General features: G+C 54.2%; 1 protein-coding gene across 13 annotated transcripts in view; it reads right to left on the bottom strand.

Moving 5' to 3' along the window:
* DCTN1 (dynactin subunit 1) overlaps positions 1-12,963 on the bottom strand; it is a 31,087-nt gene continuing 18,124 nt past the window's right edge. For 9 of the 13 annotated variants that reach the window (XM_038561706.1, XM_038561704.1, XM_038561709.1 and 6 more), the window contains 26 exons: positions 11,589-11,609; positions 10,182-10,373; positions 9,628-9,825; positions 9,281-9,485; positions 9,128-9,206; positions 8,864-9,023; positions 8,653-8,757; positions 8,287-8,478; positions 8,082-8,198; positions 7,683-7,835; positions 6,896-7,056; positions 6,621-6,789; positions 6,282-6,350; positions 6,007-6,069; positions 5,750-5,899; positions 5,426-5,587; positions 5,212-5,343; positions 4,870-4,995; positions 4,475-4,617; positions 4,043-4,209; positions 2,506-2,520; positions 2,181-2,314; positions 1,873-2,065; positions 1,553-1,632; positions 886-975; positions 1-471 (listed from right to left, as the gene is read on the bottom strand). In XM_038561706.1, coding sequence (XP_038417634.1) covers positions 334-471; positions 886-975; positions 1,553-1,632; positions 1,873-2,065; positions 2,181-2,314; positions 2,506-2,520; positions 4,043-4,209; positions 4,475-4,617; positions 4,870-4,995; positions 5,212-5,343; positions 5,426-5,587; positions 5,750-5,899; positions 6,007-6,069; positions 6,282-6,350; positions 6,621-6,789; positions 6,896-7,056; positions 7,683-7,835; positions 8,082-8,198; positions 8,287-8,478; positions 8,653-8,757; positions 8,864-9,023; positions 9,128-9,206; positions 9,281-9,485; positions 9,628-9,825; positions 10,182-10,373; positions 11,589-11,609 — 3,414 coding nt within the window. In that variant the 3' untranslated portion in view covers positions 1-333. The remainder of the gene's footprint in view (positions 472-885; positions 976-1,552; positions 1,633-1,872; positions 2,066-2,180; positions 2,315-2,505; positions 2,521-4,042; positions 4,210-4,474; positions 4,618-4,869; positions 4,996-5,211; positions 5,344-5,425; positions 5,588-5,749; positions 5,900-6,006; positions 6,070-6,281; positions 6,351-6,620; positions 6,790-6,895; positions 7,057-7,682; positions 7,836-8,081; positions 8,199-8,286; positions 8,479-8,652; positions 8,758-8,863; positions 9,024-9,127; positions 9,207-9,280; positions 9,486-9,627; positions 9,826-10,181; positions 10,374-11,588; positions 11,610-12,963) is intronic. The other 4 variants (XM_038561700.1, XM_038561710.1, XM_038561707.1 and 1 more) reach the window with 3 other exon arrangements.

The following is a 12,963-nucleotide window of genomic DNA, read 5'->3' as shown; positions in this document are numbered from 1 at the left end:
TGAAGCAGAAGTTGCTTTAATCAAGGGGTGAAGTCCTCTATCAGGGGGACCTCACTGAACCTTTGGTGGTGGGTCTCAGCCTACCCCCCACATGCCCTGAGGCCCCCCAGGAAGGAGGGAGCAGCTGAACAGCAAATTCTGGAGGCCAAGGAATGGAAACAGGGGAACCCAAGTGAATGGGGCAGGGACAGGGCATGACAGGTGGAGGCAAAGCTGAACAGGGCAAGAACAGCTGTTCACACACAGCTCTACCATGGGGACTAGCTGACAGGGCTGTGCAGCAGGCAGAGTGGCACCAGCAGGGCTGAGGGTAGAAGTGGGTGGGATGAGCACTTAGGAGATGAGGCGACCATGAAGCTGGTGCAGCTGCTCCTGGGTCAGCACCAGCCGGTGTCGCTGTCCAAGGCCAGCTGCACACGAGAAGGTCACTTTGCCCATGTAGACAGTGTCATCTTGCTGCTCCTCCTTGGCCTGGGAGTTAGCAAGGGGAAGAAGTCCCCGGGTCAGAGGCTCACCTGAGCTGTGTGCCACTGACAGGGATCCTGCGCACTGAGACCAAGGCACCCCCTGTGAGACAGACTTTGGGGCCCGCAGACTATGGTGACCATGTATTCCAAACCAGAATTGGGGTACATAGTCTGACAAGGGAGTTTTGAGCCTCCCCTGGTGTCAAAGGTCATAGATGTTTAACTGCTAAAATACTGAAATTTCTGGAAACACGGACAGTACTCTTGAGTTGCTGACAAGTAAGACTTGGCCAGTTAACTCAGCATGTGCAGTTGTTGGACCTGAGACCCCAAAGGCCTCTTCATATCCTGGGGGAGAGGGGAAGGACCCACCAGAGGCTTCAATGCTGCCCATCCTCCTCCCCATGCTCCCTCTTACCCTAAGGAAAGCTGATGAGGGGAAGGTGGCAAAGTCGGTGGGGACTGTGGCTCCAGGGCGCTGAGATACAGTCTCCTTAAGGACCTCATCCTGGCAAGGAGTAGAACAAGGGTTCATTTAGCGGACCTCCACAAGCTAAGACCAGAATCTTTCTGGTTCCACAAGGACACTAAGATCAGGGGGAAACAGGAACCTGGTCCTGTCACCATACTTTTGCTGTCACCTCCAACCCCATCCATATCCCACATCCTTACTTTACAATTTTAGTATATGTGCTGCTGAAGTGAGCACACATCCTTACTTTAGATACTTACCCCTTAAAGCCCATCTCAGACTCTATGGCCTCTGGGAAGCCACCCCCAACCATTCTACCCCAACAGTGATCTCAGCACTGAAGAAGTTGTAACCGAACCCTACACTCTAAAGACAATCCTAGCTCCACCTATTTTGTTGGTGAGAATCGGTCTTCTGTTTGCACCAAGACAGTGAACTTCTGAAGCAGGAACCCTGCCTTGCCCTCCACCTCCTCCCCAGTGTGCTGTTTAGCACAGGGCTGGGGCCAGAGGAACTCTGGGAGTGTCTGTGGAAATGAATGTGCTAAGGGCTCCAGCAGGGAATGTTATGAAGCAAACTCTGTAGACTGACAAAGGGCAGGGACTGATCTAACCTTGAGCTTCTCGATGGTGTCGCTTAAGGACTTGAGCTGAGCCACTTGCTCCAGGAGTTGGGCCGATGGGCTCTTGGCAGCTGTGGAGAAGGAAGGCTAGTGAGGCCCACCAAGGCCAAGGCAGGCAGCTGTACTGGATTAAGGGTCAGGAGTGCAGATACTAGATCCTCTGGTGGGTGAATCAAGCAAACTAAACACCAAGGCCAGAAAGCAATGCTAGAAAGAGCCTCTACTATATGGCAGCTGCCTGGGTAAGGGTCACAGCCCTGGGCCAAAGGGAGGGGATACATTATTCATCTCAGGGGTTGGTGGGTCCATACCAGGGCTGGTACGAGTGATATCTACTACGTGGGTGTGTGTGCTCAGTTGATTCAAAGTCTCCAACAGTTGGCTGGTCTTACGATACAGCGCACCAGCTGCTAGCTCACTGTCAGGGCCTTCATGAGGTGAGGGGGAGAGCTTTGCCACATGCAGAGGTGGCAGGGCTGCTAAAGATGCCTTCATCTGGGCTCCCTGTGGGGGGGAAGAAGAGGAATGGTGGTAAGAGGTAACAGAAGGCCCCGCCATCTACCCTTAATGGGGCAGGTGGGCTCCACCTTCACCCCACTCCTTCTTATGACCCCCTCACCTTGAGGATGCTATTCTCATGCTGGAGCTGGGAGATGTGCAGCCTCATGGCAGAGATCTGCTGAAGCAGCAGTGGTGAGTCCTTCACCAGCCCAGGGCCTGGCACAGATCCTGGAGCTTGCCCAGGGGCACCTCCTGTGTGTACCAAAACAAATGTCATCAACCCCAGGTGGAGAGGGTGGAAGATAGGCCCCATCCTTGCTCATCCCCTTTCGTTAGCCACTCCCACCTCTGGTCCTGGTTGCTCCCAAGGGGTGAGTCTTAACCTGCTCCCCCAGACCCACCCCCCACAGCCCTGGTATGCCCTCGCCAGGGCGAGTCTCTACCTCGCTGCTGTTCTTCTGTGCTCGGGATAGCCCATGGGGGAGCAGGAAAAGAGGAGAGAGGAGTTAGACAATTTGGGTGTCAAGGTGCCACACCAGAGGAAACCTGGACATGACCTACAGGAAAACCCTTTCAAATCATTGCTTCCCCTCTCTCTAACAAGCCCCTGCCCCCCTGCCCTTGTCCCCTGCACCTGGGGGAAGAGCATATATGAGTGAAAGAAAGATAAGGAAGGGTAACGAGGCCATGAGACTGGGCGAAGTGCAAGGAAGAGTGGCTGGCAGCAGGGGTGTGCACTGGAAGAAGCATTCGGGGCAGGAGGCGTTCCTGCTCCCCGACTCACACTCCATCTCCAAGAAAGAAAGGCCAAAGGAATGCTCCTGAGACCCCGAGACATCTACACCCTTAGTGTTCTGCAATAGCAAATCTGAAGCTGGACGTTCAGCCTGTTCCTCAGGCTCCCCATCATTCTGAGGCAAAAGATGCTCTTTTTTGGTGCAAGATTTTGTGAATCAGAACCAGTATCCTCCCCAAGGAACAGGAGCCAGCTGGACCACAGGAGTCCAAAGCCAACAAGGTACTTGGTCACCTCCCAAGATTAAGAGGCACCAGTAAGGGGGGCTCTGATGAGAATAAGATCCTAGGTAAGGCCAACTGACAAGATGGGCATAGCAGGGGAACTCTAGAGATCCTGAAGGCTTCAGGGCAAGAAGTCTGTCTTCTTGGGATCCCTGGGTGGCGCAGCGGTTTGGCGCCTGCCTTTGGCCCAGGGCGTGATCCTGGAGACCCGGGATCGAATCCCACGTCGGGCTCCCGGTGCATGGAGCCTGCTTCTCCCTCTGCCTCTCTCTCTCTCTCTCTCTGTGTGTGTGTGTGACTATCATAAATAAATAAAAATTAAAAAAAAAAAAGAAGTCTGTCTTCTAGACCTAAGAAAGAAACTAGAAGACTATAGAGCAGACAAGAACTAACATGGCAGTAGCCACCTCCTTGGTCCAGGAAAACTGGGAAGACTGGGCCTCAGAACCAGAAAAACTCCAGAAAGGGAGCCCTGACCACACTAGAGACCAAGCAGAGGCGAGAACGCAAGCCCCAAGTGGAACTGGGAGAATTCAACAATGGGAGAGACAACCACGCCAGATGGTAAAGCCACATGAACTCAACAGGGAGAAATACAAAGTACAAGCAGAACAGCAATCAAGAGCAGGCATCAGGCATGGCTGGACACAGCAGCTTAGCCCAAGCTGCTGCAGGCTGATGACCCTCTGGGATAGAGGGATGGGACAGGAAGGCCAGACTGCAGACCCAAAAGGGACATCTACTAGAGTCTGTCATAATTCTGAACTCCATTGACAAGTTCGTAATGCCCCATCTTGATCAGGGGGACTCTGCGCATATCTTCAAAAGTAAAAACTTGGTGAAAAGCTGCCATAGAGTGAAACTGTGCAAATATATTCCTGGCTGAACATCTACTAAGAGGGGGGCAGAAGTCCAACAGGGGCCAAGGACAGGAGGGAAGCCTTGTCCCACAGCACTCACCACCAGCAATGCCAGAGACCAGGGTAGCGATCCCCGAGGGAGGGGGCCCCCGGAGCCCCTCTATCGTGCGCTTTGACTGGCTGTTCAGCCGCTGCTTCAGCTCTGCCTTCTCTGCCTCTAGCTGGTCAATGTCAGCCTGGAGTGCATCCATCGTCTCCTCAAACTCTCTGCGGAAGAGAATCTGGGCTGAGCAGTGTTCCTTCCCTAGGGCCCCACTCCACTTCTCATCCTGACAGGTCCTCGGAGTGGCCCTGCTTGGTGAGGAGCCAGGAGCAGCACATGCTCTGGCTGGGGTGACACAATGGGGCTGGCAGTCAGGAAGGAAAACGGTATCTGTTCCCCTGGGGAGAGTGTAGGGGGAGGGGTTAGGAGGGAGAGCAGCTGGCAGGAAGGAGGGGTGGAATAAGCAGGGGCCCAGCGAAGGTGCCTGACTTCTCCTTCTTCCGCAGCAGTGCCTGGGTCTCCTCCAGCCGAGTCTGGACTTTCTCGATGCGCTCGTCTGCATCCTTGGCAGCACTGTCCAGCTTTTTCTCCAGGAGGCTTAGTCGCACATTGGCCTCACTCAGCTCCTCCCCCTGGACAAGGACAGAGAGTGTCTAGTTCCCTCATATCCTCTCAAGGGCCCCAGGGACACAGGACAGCTCAGATGCTAGAAAGCTCCCACAGGCCCATGAGTGCTCCCCTCACTGATCACAGGTGCCACATTTCTCCTCAACCCCCGACCAGTCTCAGTCCCAGGAGATCCCCAACACTCGACGCTGTCCTGTACGTCAGCAGTACTGCCTATTCCCCCCACCCCAGATCCTGAGCCTACCCTACAGCCTCACCTTGATTTTCAGTGACTTCTTCAATTCTTTGATAACTGTCTCTCGATCTTCAAGCTTCAAGCCCAGGCCTTCAGCATCGGTGATCTCTGCACGAAGGGCTGCAGCCCTCAGCTCAACTGGGGGAGGCTAGGGGGTCAGGTGGGAGTAGAAAGCAGGGGTGGGGAGAGGAGGTCACCAATGTGTTCCTTCCAGAGAAAGCTAGGCATAGGGAAAGCCTTGCCTTCCAAGCAGGATGGTGCTCTCCAGATTCCCTTCTCCCACCTCCCAGCCCTTCCCAGCAACAGCTCTGTAAGTCCTGCTCTTCTGGGATCCCCAAGCCCCTCCAAAGACCTCCCTACCTACCTTGCTGGGGGGCCGCTCTGCATCATACTCTCCCTCCTGCATGGCTGTGGCCAATTTGTTCATGGTACTAATGAGGATGTTGCTTGACTGGCGCAGACACTCATAGGGGCTGCTGGAGGGGGTCCCATAGATCTGCAGGAACAAGGGCAGCAGTGAAAATCCCACATTGGCCACGTAACTCCACTGCCACCTCTGCCCAGCCGTCCAGGCCCACCTGCTCGCTTGCTTTGAAAGCCAACTCCTCTAGGGCAGCCACAGGCAGTCCCTCATTCTCTGCCAGCGGGGCAATGAGCTGGGCAGCAGCAGCTGCCACCTCCTGCAGCACGGCCACCACCCACGTCAGGTGTTTCCTGCAGTCGAGGAGTGTGTCCGACACCTATGCGACAGCCCAGAGTCAGGAGCCCACCCTGCGTCCAAGGCTACAGCTCCCAGTTACCTTAAAACTATTCTTGTTCCCTGACCAGATCCAGATCTCAACACTCTAGGCCCCTCCTGGTTCTACTCAGCTTCCTCTCCTTCCCCCTTTGCTGCCCTAAACCTGTGGTCCAAAGGCTAGTGCAGCTGGGATTCCAGGAGCATCTGTCCCTGGCATTCGCCTTCGGATCTTCTTGCAGAACTGGCGGATGTCACTGCACGATGTTTCCAAGTCCCGGAGCAGGAGGGCAATATCTGAAGCCTCCTGGCCACCCTACTCATGTAACAGGAAACAGGGAACAATACAGCATTGGGGCCAGAAATGAGGAGCTGGGGACTAATGCGGAAAAGGAGGTAAAAGAGATCTGGCTGTGCTCTCACCTGCAAGAAGGCACGCAGCCGCCCCACCTCCACGCTCATGCAGTCCAGGGCACTCTGAGTAAACTGTAAGCACAAATGCGCGTAGTTTTGAGCCCCCAGCGGGAGCCCTTCTGCCCCATCACCATTTCTAATAAGTCCCCACCTTCTGCCGACTGGCTTCCTTGGTCTGACCCCGTTCCAGTCTTATGTGACCCCATGAGGGCCAGATCTCTTGATCTGATGTCCTCCATTTCTGATCTCTCCAGGAGGCTCAACCACTGGCCCAGACAGCTCACCTTAATGTGGTCAGCCAGCTGCATGGTACTGTCTTCGGGCTGTTCGGCAAGATGGATACTATACAGATGCTGAGGAGAAATGACAAAGAGACAGCCTTTAGGCCTTGGAAAGATGGAGGATTCTTCCCAAACTGCATTTTAAGCCCCAGTCATCATAGGATTCCAGAAGTTTAAGGAGAATCTGAGACCCCAAGGAGCTGCATCCTCATGCAAGTTCCTTTAGGAGCGAGCCACACCTTAAGCAGCCAACCTAGGACATATAACCTCGGCCACTCTGGCAACAGCCCCAGCAGGAGAAACCTTCCCTCCCTGCTGCAAGCCTGAATTCTCGTCCCAGACCTGGTAGTACTTGATGGCCTTGGTGAGAGGCTCTACATTGACAGTCTCGTCCAGCTGATCCTTATGTAGCAGCTCAATGAGGAAATCCAAGGAGCGCTCATGGGCACTCATCTCAGGGTAGAGGCTGCCGACCTTCTTATACACGTCCACGTTGCACTGAGACAGGGCACTAGAGACCAGAGAAGGGTCCTCTGAGGCCAAGGCCTGCCAGGCAATCTCAATCTGTCCACTCTTGGCCCTGTGGCCCTAGAGCATGGGGCCAAGGGATCACTTACTGCTCATAGCGGTGGAGTGTGGCCTGCAACAGACTCAGTGAGTACACCAGCCCAGCAGCAAAGCTGAGCTGCTCCCCTGCAGCTCCTCGGAGCCCGGGCCGCTCTGAACAGTTTTCACTTAGTTCAAACTTCTCCTGGGCCTGCTTCCGGATCAGCTCTGCCTGTGGGAAGAAGCACCAGCACCCCTCTGGGGCTCAGAGCAGAGGATGGAGAACACAGACTCGGGAACACAGAGCACAAAACTGAGCAACTACGTGGCAGTGGCAGTGGGGAGGGGGGAGTGGCACATGGACACACATGGAGGAGGAAAGCAGCAACAGCTTAGATGGGCACAGAGTATCACCTAGGGAAAGGATAATGATGTGATTACTGGCAGTTGTGAGGATTTAGGATGTGGAGATAAAAGGGTAGTAAACCAGTGGAGCAAGCTCTTTCCTGCCTTAAAGCTACTGCTCCTCCTACTCTTTTACCTGAATTCTATCCTGCCAGTTATCCCCCACTAGCTCCTAATCATCTTCTAGGTCTCAGTTCAAATGTTATTCCTTCAGTGCTACTCTTCCATCTAAATCAGAACCTCCATAGTGCTGTCTCTGAGAAGCCACCTCCCCTTCACAACCCACCATCTGTAATACACATCCATCTCCAACTCTGTTGACTATATTCCTCCACTGCATCATAAACTTTGCGAGCAAGGATGCTGACTGTTCTCACGCAGCATCCTCCAGGCCTGGTACACAGCAAGTTCAACAGATTCCTGTTGAACATGTGATTAGATTGATGGCCATACCTTGCAAATAAGACGAGGCATGAGCAGCAGCACCAGAACGCAGTCATGGTCCCCACCTGGCCGAAGGAAGCTATCGGGCATGAAGGCTGTCAGCAGGGACATGTGCCGGTTGGCCTGGGCCACCTCCATCTGCCTCAACTCCATCTCAATTGCCTGTGAGATGGACACGTAGGTGGGCTCTCAGCCAGGCGGGAGAGCACCTCAGAACTATCATGCCTTGTTCTACCAGGTCCCTTGCTTCTGGGATAAGCCTAGGCCAGGAGTCTTCCAGACCACCATGCAAAGCATCCCCTCCTCCAGCAACCTGAAGTCCAGAACCCCATGCCAGATCAGCCTACAGCCACACCCAGGCTGGGTGCCCCAACACTCCCCACTCTCTGGCCTATCCACTTTTCTGACCTTGGCATGAGCTTTAGTCTCAGCAAACTTGATTTTGAAGTCAAAAGTCTCTGGGGGTGGCTGCTGCTGCCTCTCCACAGACGCTTCTTGCTGGTTTGTCAGTTCCCGATTCACATCCTGTGAGCAAAGACAAACAATGAGGCACAGCTGGGTCATGAGGGAGCCCTCAGTTATCATGACTGGACAGCAGGGGGCACAATGGTACCTGAAGGTGGGCGGTCAGCTGGCGGTACTTCTTAATAGTTTGCTGATAATCTGCGACTGTCTCCTGGGCCGCCTCCACACGCTTCTGGGCCTCCCGGACCCGTGCGCCTGCCATGTCCAGCTGCTCCCGCAGCTCCAGTTCTGTCTCGCGTGCATTCTCCTGCAGCTCATCATTCATCTCATTCATCGCTTCCTGGGAGGCCACAAGGCAGTAGGGGCAAAGGAAAGGCAGTCAAGGTAGCAGGTCAGGTGGGGCCATTCATCACACACCCTGCTCAAGGGTTAGGGTTCATGTCGGTCCCTCTTTCAGCAAGTGGCTTCCAAATACCCTCCATCAGGGTGGGAAGTCAGGGGTCTATTCTCTTACCAAGTCCCCCACGGTCTCTCTCAACTCTCGCACTTTCTCTTCTAGATTCAGGTTCCGGTCTGTTAGCATCTCTACCATCTCCTCAGCACCCAGAGCAGCATCCACCTGTGTTACAGGGAGGGAAGAAGAAGGGCTACTCAAAGGTACCTAGAAAGAGAAGACATCAACCTTGGAAGAGAGGTCCTCTGAGCCAGGGCTACACTCCCCAGACCTGCTCCTTGAGCTCATCGATGGTGCTCTCTGCCTGGCTCAGCTCCTCCTGCAGACGCTCCCGCTGCTGCCTCACAACCTCCAGCTCTTGGTTCTTCTTTTCCATAAGTTTCTGGAGTTTCACATGCTCCTGCTTCTCTGAGGAAGATAGATCCCGCATCCTGGGGGAGAAGAGAGGAAGTGTCCAAGTCACTGGCGATGGGTGCTTTAATACATCTAGACACAGGAGAGTGAGCCTCAGAGCCAAGCAGGGAGGGGACCCTACCTCACCAGGGCATCCTTCAGGCGAGCATTCTGTTCCTCAAGCTGCTTGAGCTGGTAACTGGATGCTGCCCCGTCTGAGCCTGGGGAAGACCATAAACACTCAGACATGGTTCCAATCCCACCATGTGGCCCCCAGCAGCTCCTGGCCCCTTACCCTTCTCCTCAATCTCAGCCTTGAGGATCTCTAAGTCAGTGGTGAGCTCATCCACACGTTCCTTCAACGCCTCCACCTCCTGCTGCAGGGACTCAGCCCGCTCTTCAGCCATCTCCTTGTCCAGAGTGGCCATCTCGATGGCATCAGCAGTGTCAGCCATCTCCTCCATGTAGCGTTCTTTTGCCTCTAGTGCCTCCTTGGCTTCCTGAAGAGGGGTGGAGGTTGGTGGGAGTGCAAGCAGAGAGGTGCCTCATACACTCCTTCTCACAGAATGTCCCAAGCCCCAGCCTCTGGTGTCTGGTGTGCTGACTTGGGTCCCAAGCTCCCCTCTCCACCCCAAGTCCCACCTTCCGCGCCTCTTTGAGGCGCCGCTGCAGGTCCGCCTGCTGTTCTTGCATTTTGCTCTTCCATTCCTGCACCTGCTCCAGCTGGATCTTATGTTTCTCCAGCTCTTTTAGCTTCGCCTTGTCTTCTGCCCGTTTCAAGCGCAGGGTCTCCAGTTTCTCCTCTAGGTCCCGCACCTGGGCTCTCAGCCCCTCCTCCTCCTGCAAAGGACAGACCCCTGGATAGGTACACAGCCTCCCCCCTCCTCCCCACCAAGGCTGAGCCTGAGTGCACGGACAGGAATGTATGCAAACATCATTCCAGCCCCAGGGTCAAAAGCAAGAGGCATACAAACATCTGAGAAAGGACCAGTACATAAGGGGAAAATGTGGTAGAAGGGCAGAAAAGGGTAGCTCAGTAAAAGGCAGAACCATATGCTATTCCCCACCCTTTGGATCCAAGTTCTGAGTCTCCTCCAACCCTGGAAAATTTTTAAGATCCTGCCTGGGGTCACAGCTCTGCCACCTACCCTCTGCCACCCCTCTTGGATCTCCTTCACTCCAACCCTAGTCCTTACCTTGGAGGGAGAAGGCAGTGGGGGTGCTGCTCCAGGAGAGGTGAGAGCTGGTGTGGGGATGATAGGTGCTGCCAGTGGAGTCTGAGCCGGGGTGCTGGGCTCACTGCTGCTCAGCTCACCTGCTGATGCTGAGCCAGAGGGGCCCAAGGAGCTACTGGCCCCAGGCACCCCAGTACTGGCTGGGCGGGTGGGCTATTCCGAGGATAAGCAGGCCAGAAAAAGAATAGGGATGTTGAGAAAGAATATGAGAATAGGCCAAGGGAAGGAGACAGAGAAGGAAAAGGGCAGTGAGAAAGTTATCAAAGTACAGTGAGAACAAAAAAGCAGAGTAAAGGGGAGAGAGAAAATGACACAATCACAGATAGTGACAAAGGAGAGGGGAGGCAGGAGGCAGGTAGAGAAGAGAGGGAGGAAGTGATAGAAGGAGACATAAGATTATAATGCTTCTCCCTTGGCATTGACCCCACATTCCTCCCAGCTCTGGCACTATCCCCCCAGAGCAGAATCTCTTACTCCCCAGACCTCCTCTTGGTGACCCAGTTGTGATCATTCTAGCAATTTCTTGATATTCCCAGTCCTATCATTGTTCTGGGCCTGTACCCTCCTCCCCCAGGAGGAAAAAGTGCCTCAGTGTCATTCCCAAAGCAAAAGAACAAACTGGAGTTTGTTCTCTAACTTTCATGTTCCCAGGGAAGGCTGGGCTACAAGTGTGGGTGCCAAGCGCTGTATCGCACTCCTTGGGAGTTGAACTGATTCTCCCTCCCTTGGTCTGCTTTAAGGGACCCTTCAGGTCAAGGAGATAGAGTAAAAGTTGTATTCCTAGGCTCCTCCTTGAAACATGGTCAGCACAACCAACCTTCTGTCATCTCCCTCCCCCAAGACAAAGGGTCTCTAACCAGGCAACATTTACCCAGGCCCCCATGGGGCTGGAGCACAGGAGCTCCTGAAGCCCCAGAGCTTGGAGTAGTACCAAGCCCTGAAGCTCTCCTCATGGGCTGACACTCAGATATCACATGCTACCCACAGATACCCCCAAGTCCGTATGCCCTGACATTGACACTGCCAAGTTCTTCTTCACCTTTCTTCCAACTTCCACCCCCACTCTCACATCAAAAAACTAGTCAAAATGCCCTTCTTCAAGAAAGCCAGCCCTGATTAACCATAACCACTCTCATTTCTCTTCTGCACTCAGGCTACTGGCCCAGACAACCTCCTAAGGGCCAGAAGTCATTTTCCCAGGCCTGTCACTACCCTCAGTCCCCTCACTCCTCTGAAAAAGAGAACCCAGGATGCACTGTGACCAACTTTAACTTACTCATACACATGCCCACACGCATGCACATGCCTGAAATGTGTGTCTACACACAGCAGTGGCTTGTACAAAGGCCTTTTTTTTTTTTTTCTCACCTTGGGCCGCCGAGTTGTGGTCTGGACAGGCAACAGGAGCCAGAGGAGAAGTAGTCAGGAAAGAAAGGATAATGGCAGAAAGACAGACAGCAGAAGGGACAGCAATGAGAGCAGAAGAAGTACCAGGAATGGGGCTACAGTCAGCTGCCCCCCCCCCCCCAATCCCATTCCCACCCCATCCCCTTTCCCTCCCATGAATCACCTTGTTTCTACTCCAGGAGCTCAGAACTCCTATTTCCCATCGGTTCCTTGTCCGATTTATGCCCAACCCTTGCAGACCTCCCCTCTTCAAACACCCTGGAAATCCCAGAAATCCCCATCTCCTAGGTTGAACCACAGGAGACCAAAGGCAGCAGCTGGTGGAGGTCCCCAGAGACAGGTCCCTCTAGCGCTCCAGCCCAGAGCCAAAGGCTCCGCCCACCCACCACTCCCAAGGACTTCCCCAGGTCAGCCCCCTCCTTCAAGTGCCAGACTCCACACAAGACCCCCAAGAAATACCATGTGACCAGAATGATGCTAGAAGCCCAGAAGTGAGTGATATGACCCCAGCAGAGGGGATCGGGCCCCCCAAGCAAAACAGTACTGCCATCCTCCCTACCCTACCCCCTTCCCCAGAACCAGATCCTGCAGCAGTTCTCATCCCTAGGGCAGAGGGCTCAGGTGTCAGGACCATGAATACTGCATTAACCAGAAGGCCAGAGCTCAGCAAAGTAACCCCACCCAGCAAAGTAACCCCACCCAGCTGCAAGAAAGGACATGGGGGTGGGCAGAAGCACAGAGAAACTAGTGCCCTAACTCAAATAGATGATTAATCCCAAGTTCCAAATTACGTTTCTGCTATCCAGTATCTTACAACTCTGAAAAAAACAGATTTGGGTTGGACCCTACTTCTAGGAGTCTAAGGAGACCAACCCCCACCCCTCCTACCCTGAGCTGAGCCTCTATAGCTGTGGGTCAAAAACTATTCTAGGGTCCCCCATCCCACTCTGGAAAAGCCCCTTAATACAAACCGTGGTGAAGAAGTGATGCAGGGAGTAAACCAAGAGGCATCCTAGCAAAGGGTAAGGGTGAGGTAGGCCTAGTAGAGGCATGAAGACACTGGGACCTGCTTTCCCCCATCCTCTCACAGGAAACTCCCGGAGTCAGTTTGCAGCAAAAGCTGCCTGAAGCCCAAGACAGTGGGGCCACTGGGTACAAGGCTCAGAACATATACTCAGTCAGAGCCCAGAGCAGGGAGCAAATGCCCAGGGTGTGGGGCATGACAGTGACACACACCTCTCCCTGCCCCCTACCTTCATCTCCACCCTTCTCCCCCAACCAGGTAGACAGATGAAGTCAATCAGCCCCCACCCCCACCCCAGCAGCCTGCTGCCAC

This window comes from Canis lupus, chromosome 17 (assembly GCF_011100685.1).
Source record: "Canis lupus familiaris isolate Mischka breed German Shepherd chromosome 17, alternate assembly UU_Cfam_GSD_1.0, whole genome shotgun sequence".
Classification (NCBI taxonomy): Eukaryota; Metazoa; Chordata; class Mammalia; order Carnivora; family Canidae; genus Canis; species Canis lupus.
This window is presented reverse-complemented; position numbering and strand designations above follow the sequence as displayed.